Genomic DNA, 6,000 nt, shown 5'->3' with positions numbered 1-6,000 from the left:
AAGGAAAAAACGACTTTATATCGAAGGAGTGCCTTGGATTTGAAAGGTCTGCACATGCTCAGTTCGACGCGAGAATGACCGTTAGACCTGATGACGTGTTTCTGCACGTGAGCTTAGCTAGCCAACGCCGCCATGACATCGCCTTCGAGTGTGATCAGCGATTTCTATTGGATGAGCCTGTTTAAGCCTTCCTTCATACTGGAGTCTAAAGTCTAAACTTGTGTTACAGTTAATTTTAGAAACACTTTATAATGTGTATTCAAGCTGAGAGGCTTTTCAACAACAAAAAACAACACTATGTTTTGTCAGTTGTCAAATCCAGTCAGAACAGAACAGCGCTCAAAGGCAAACACAAACGCACACTGCATGCAGCAGGCAGAGGGAGACATGAAAAGAGGGAGAGTACTTTCAAAGCAGAGGAGAGGCAGACGAGAGGAGAGAAGAAGAAGAGAAGAAGAGAAGAAGAAGAGCATAACAGTGGGTTATCCAGTTAACTGATTGAACAATACTGGTTAGGGGTTACGGATACACACACCCCCACTGTTATGCTCTTCTTACGAGGTACAAGGAGGACATAGGTTTGTGTGTTGTGTGTGTGTGTGTGTGTGTGTGTGTGTGTGCGTGCGTGCGTGCGTGCGTGTGTGCGTGCGTGCGTGCGTGTGTGTTAGTCTTGAAAGGATATTGGTCATGTGTCCGTTGTCGTTTGGCCAGTGAGTCCTCGTCACTGATGCCAGCCATCAGGTATCGTAGTCCTGTCACCCAGGTACGAGCCTCTTCAGGGTTAGAGGTCACCAGGTCTAGGGACTCCATGTGGTTGCCATGGTAAACGGTGAAACAGCAGGCCGGGTCAAAACTGCCCTCCGCATGGCGGTGGAAGATGTCTGACTGACGGCCCTCCGTCACCTTGTACAGCGAATCAATGGTGACTGAAAGGGAAAGAGGGCGGGACAGGAAGAGAGAGAGGACCAATCAGGGTTGGGAGTCTGCATCTGTTTATATTAGTTACTGTGCTGTTACTAAGCAGTAATGCATTAACGGCAGTGTTACGTTACTACACCTAATAGGAAATGCACATGCGCACTGGGGTGCCGGGAACTGTAGAGCACGAGGGGTTTTGACTAAACGAAAACTAACTGTACTCCCGTCTCCTGCCTGGTCATTTCTCCACAACACAAATATTACAGTGGCGTACAGCACTGACAAGCTTGGGAATTCATTAAGTAGCTCTCATTTGTGATCAAAATGGATGAAACCAAACAAAAGTCTGCTAAGAGACAACAAGTTAAGCTTCTGATATCTCCTAGGGCAATGATAGTTTCTCTCTCTTAAATATTGAATGAAGGCCACAACGAGGAGAAGTCAGAGATAAACATATAACCAGACAGACACTGCAGCAAATAAACTGGCATACCCTGAAATCACAGCATCACTACTGTAGTCAACAACATGGCTGAAATCACAGCATCACTACTGTAGTCAACAACATGGCTGAAATCACAGCATCACTACTGTAGTCAACAACATGGCTGAAATCACAGCATCACTACTGTAGTCAACAACATGGCTGAAATCACAGCATCACTACTGTAGTCAACAACATGGCTGAAATCACAGCGTCACTACTGTAGTCAACAACATGGCTGAAATCACAGCATCACTACTGTAGTCAACAACATGGCTGAAATCACAGCATCACTACTGTAGTCAACAACATGGCTGAAATCACAGCATCACTACTGTAGTCAACAACATGGCTGAAATCACAGCATCACTACTGTAGTCAACAACATGGCTGAAATCACAGCATCACTACTGTAGTCAACAACATGGCTGAAATCACAGCATCACTACTGTAGTCAACAACAAGGCATTGTAATGATGTCTAATCCCCTGTAGGGACTAGGTGAGAGAGAGAGAGAGAGAGAGAGAGAGAGAGAGAGAGAGAGAGAGAGAGAGAGCAGTTTGGGTGACTAACCCAAACTTCAGGAAGGCTTTAACTATGTGCAGACTCAGTGAGCATAGCCTTGCTATTGAGAAAGGCCGCCGTAGCCAGACCTGGCTCTCAAGATCTTTCTCAGATTATTACCAATCCTACAAGGTATGACTCCAAACACCCAAAAAAGGCTACTCTCCTTGATGTTATCCTCACAAATAATCCTGATAGGTACTAGTCTGGTATTTTCTGTAATGACCTTAGTGATCACTGTTCTACAGCCCGTGTTCATAATGGTTGCTCAGTGAAAAGACCTGTCTTGATTTGTCATAGACGCTTACTAAAAAACTTTAATGAGCAAGCCTTCCTTCATGACCTGGCCTCTGTAAATTGGTATAGAATCAGCTTGATCCACTCTGTCGAAGAAGCTTGGACTTCTTTTTTAATATCTCCTCCCCCAAAAACATCTGGGTCAGATGGTTTAGAGCCTTTCTTCTGTAAGGTTGCTGCCCCTATAATCGCCAAGCCTATCTCTGACCTTTTTAACCTGTCTCTCCTCCCTGGGGAGGTTCCCATTGGCAGGCAGCCACAGTTCATATTTTATTTAAAGAGGGAGATCAAGCTGATCCTAACTGTTATAGGCCTATTTCTATTTTGCTCTGTTTAACAAAAGTGTTGGAAAAACGTGTCAATAATCAACTGACTGGCTTTCTTGATGTCTATAGTATTCTCTCGGGTTTGCAATATGGTTTCCGCTCAGGTTATGGATGTGTCACTGCAACCTTAAAGGTCCTCAATGATGCCGCCATTGTCATTAATGCTAAGCAATATTGTGCTGCTATTTTTATTGACTTGGCCAAAGCTTTTGATACGGTAGACCATTCCATTCTGGTGGGCCGACTAAGGAGTATTGGTGTCTCTGAGGGGTCTTTGGCCTGGTTTGCTAACAACCTCTCTCAAAGAGTGCAGTGTATAAAGTCAGAACATCTGCTGTCTCAGCCACTGCCTGTCACCAAGGGAGTACCCCAAGGCTCGATCCTAGGCCCCACACTCTTCTCAATTTACATCAACAACATTGCTCATGCAGTAGGAATCTCTCTCATCCATTTATATGCAGAAGATACAGTCTTATACTCAACTGGCCCCTACCCGGATTTTGTGTTAAACGCTCTACAACAAATCTTTCTTAGTGTACAACAAGCTTTCTCTGGCCTTAACCTTGTTCTGAACACCTCCAAAACAAAGGTCATGTGGTTTGGTAAGAATGCCCCTCTTCCCACAGGTGTGATTACTACCTGAGGATTTAGAGCTTGAGGTATTCACTTGGGAGTATGGCTAGAGGGTGCACTGTCCTTCTCTCAGCACATATCAAAGCTGCAGGGTAAAGTTATACACTGCTCAAAAAAATAAAGGGAACACTAAAATAACACATCCTAGATCTGAATGAATGAAATATTCTTATTAAATACTTTTTTCTTTACATAGTTGAATGTGCTGACAACAAAATCACACAAAAATGATCAATGGAAATCAAATTTATCAACCCATGGAGGTCTGGATTTGGAGTCACAATAAAAATGTAAGTGGAAAACCACACTACAGGCTGATCCAACTTTGATGTAATTTCCTTAAAACAAGTCAAAATGAGGCTCAGTAGTGTGTGTGGCCTCCACGTGCCTGTATGACCTCCCTACAACGCCTGGGTATGCTCCTGATGAGGTGGCGGATGGTCTCCTGAGGGATCTCCTCCCAGACCTGGACCAAAGCATCCGCCAACTCCTGGACAGTCTGTGGTGCAACGTGGCGTTGGTAGATGGAGCGAGACATGATGTCCCAGATGTGCTCAATTGGATTCAGGTCTGGGGAACGGGCGGGCCAGTCCATAGCATCAATGCCTTCCTCTTGCAGGAACTGCTGACACTCCAGCCACATGAGGTCTAGCATTGTCTTGCATTAGGAGGAACCCAGGGCCAACCGCACCAGCATATGGTCTCACAAGGGGTCTGAGGATCTCATCTTGGTACCTAATGGCAGTCAGGCTACCTCTGGCGAGCACATGGTGGGCTGTGCGGCCCCCCAAAGAAATGCCACCCCACACCATGACTGACCCACCGCCAAACCGGTCATGCTGGAGGACGTTGCAGGCAGCAGAACGTTCTCCACGGCGTCTCCAGACTCTGTCACGTCTGTCACATGTGCTCAGTGTGAACCTGCTTTCATCTGTGAAGAGCACAGGGCGCCAGTGGCGAATTTGCCAATCTTGGTGTTCTCTGGCAAATGCCAAACGTCCTGCACGGTGTTGAGCTGTAAGCACAACCCCCACCTGTGGACGTCGGGCCCTCATACCACCCTCATAGAGTCTGCTTCTGACCGTTTGAGCAGACACATGCACATTTGTCGCCTGCTGGAGGTCATTTTGCAGGGCTCTGGCAGTGCTCCTCCTGCTCCTCCTTGCACAAAGGCGGAGGTAGCGGTCCTGCTGCTGGGTTGTTGCCCTCCTACGGCCTCCTCCACGTCTCCTGATGTACTGGCCTGTCTCCTGGTAGCGCCTCCATGCTCTGGACACTATGCTGACAGACACAGCAAACCATCTTGCCACAGCTCACATTGATGTGCCATCCTGGATGAGCTGCACTACCTGAGCCACTTGTGTGGGTTGTAGACTCCGTCTCATGTTACCACTAGAGTGAAAGCACCGCCAGCATTCAAAAGTGACCAAAACATCAGCCAGGAAGCATAGGAACTGAGAAGTGGTCTGTGGTCACCACCTGCAGAACCACTCCTTTATTGGGGGTGTCTTGCTAATTGCCTATAATTTCCACCTGTTGTCTATTCCATTTGCACAACAGCATGTGAAATGTATTATCAATCAGTGTTGCTTCCTAAGTGGACAGTTTGATTTCATAGAAGTGTGATTGACTTGGAGTTACATTGTGTTGTTTAAGTGTTCCCTTTATTTTTTTGAGCAGTGTATATAGACTTCGTTTCCTCTATCGTAATCGTTCCTCTTTCACCCCAGCTGCCAAACTAACCCTGGTTCAGATGACCATCCTACCCATGCTAGATTATGGAGATGTAATTTATACATAGGCAGGTAAGGGTGCCCTCGACTGGCTAGATGTTCTTTACCATTTGGCCATCAGATTTGACACCAATGCTCCTTATAAGACACATCACTATACTCCTCTGTAAACTGGTCATCTCTGTACACCCATTGCAAGACCCACTGGTTGTTGCTTATTTATTAAAAAAAAGAACTCTTAGGCCTCACTCCCCCGTATCTGAGATATCTACTGCAGCCCGCATCCTCCACATACAACACCCGTTCTGCCATTCCACATTCTGTTAAAGTCCCCAAAGCACACACAACCCTCAGTCGCTCATCTCTTACTGACAGTTGTGGCTACTTGCGTGATGTATTATTGTCTCTACCTTCTTGCCCTTTGTGCTGTTGTCTGTGCCCAACAATGTTTGTACCATGTTTTGTGCTGCTACCATGTTGTGCTGCTGCCATGTTGTGTTGCTACCATGTCGTTGTCATGTTTTGTTGCTGCCATGTTGCTACTGTGTTTTCATGTGTTGCTGCCTTGCTATGTTGTCGTCTCTCTTGCTGTGTTGTGTGTTTTGTCCTATATTTAAAAATATATATATTTTATCCCCATCCCCCATCCCCGCAGGAGGCCTTTTGCCTTTTGGTAAATAAGAATTTGTTCTTAACTGACTTGCCCCATTAAATGTTAAATAAAATAAACAAAGAAAAGAGAAGACAGGCTATGTCACGGCCGTAGAAAGAAGTGGACCAAAGTGCAGCGTGGTGAGCGTACATTTTCCTTTTTATTTTAGTAAATGTCTCCAACAAAAGAAAAACAATAGTATAGTGCCACGAACAAAGATAACTACCCACCCTGAAAGGAAGGGAAAAAGGGCTACCTAAGTATGATTCCCAATCAGATACAATGATAGACAGCTGTCTCTGATTGAGAACCATACCTGGGCTAAAAAACATAGAAATAAAGAAACATAGAAAACAAAACATAGAATGCCCACACCCACATCACACCCTGACC

At 45.6% G+C, this 6,000-nt stretch overlaps 1 protein-coding gene across 1 annotated transcript in view; it reads right to left on the bottom strand.

The window, feature by feature from the left end:
- Positions 1-305: 305 nt before the first annotated feature.
- The window catches only part of LOC149972432 (1-phosphatidylinositol 4,5-bisphosphate phosphodiesterase eta-1-like), a 69,655-nt gene continuing 63,960 nt past the window's right edge, over positions 306-6,000 (bottom strand). The window contains exons 4-5 of the mRNA XM_090218063.1: positions 658-926; positions 306-362 (exon numbers count right to left, since the gene is read on the bottom strand). Of these exons, the coding sequence (XP_090074189.1) occupies positions 306-362; positions 658-926 (326 nt within the window). The remainder of the gene's footprint in view (positions 363-657; positions 927-6,000) is intronic.

This window comes from Oncorhynchus mykiss, chromosome 24 (assembly GCF_057628025.1).
Source record: "Oncorhynchus mykiss isolate SJ-2025 chromosome 24, ASM5762802v1, whole genome shotgun sequence".
Taxonomy (NCBI): domain Eukaryota; kingdom Metazoa; phylum Chordata; class Actinopteri; order Salmoniformes; family Salmonidae; genus Oncorhynchus; species Oncorhynchus mykiss.
This window is presented reverse-complemented; position numbering and strand designations above follow the sequence as displayed.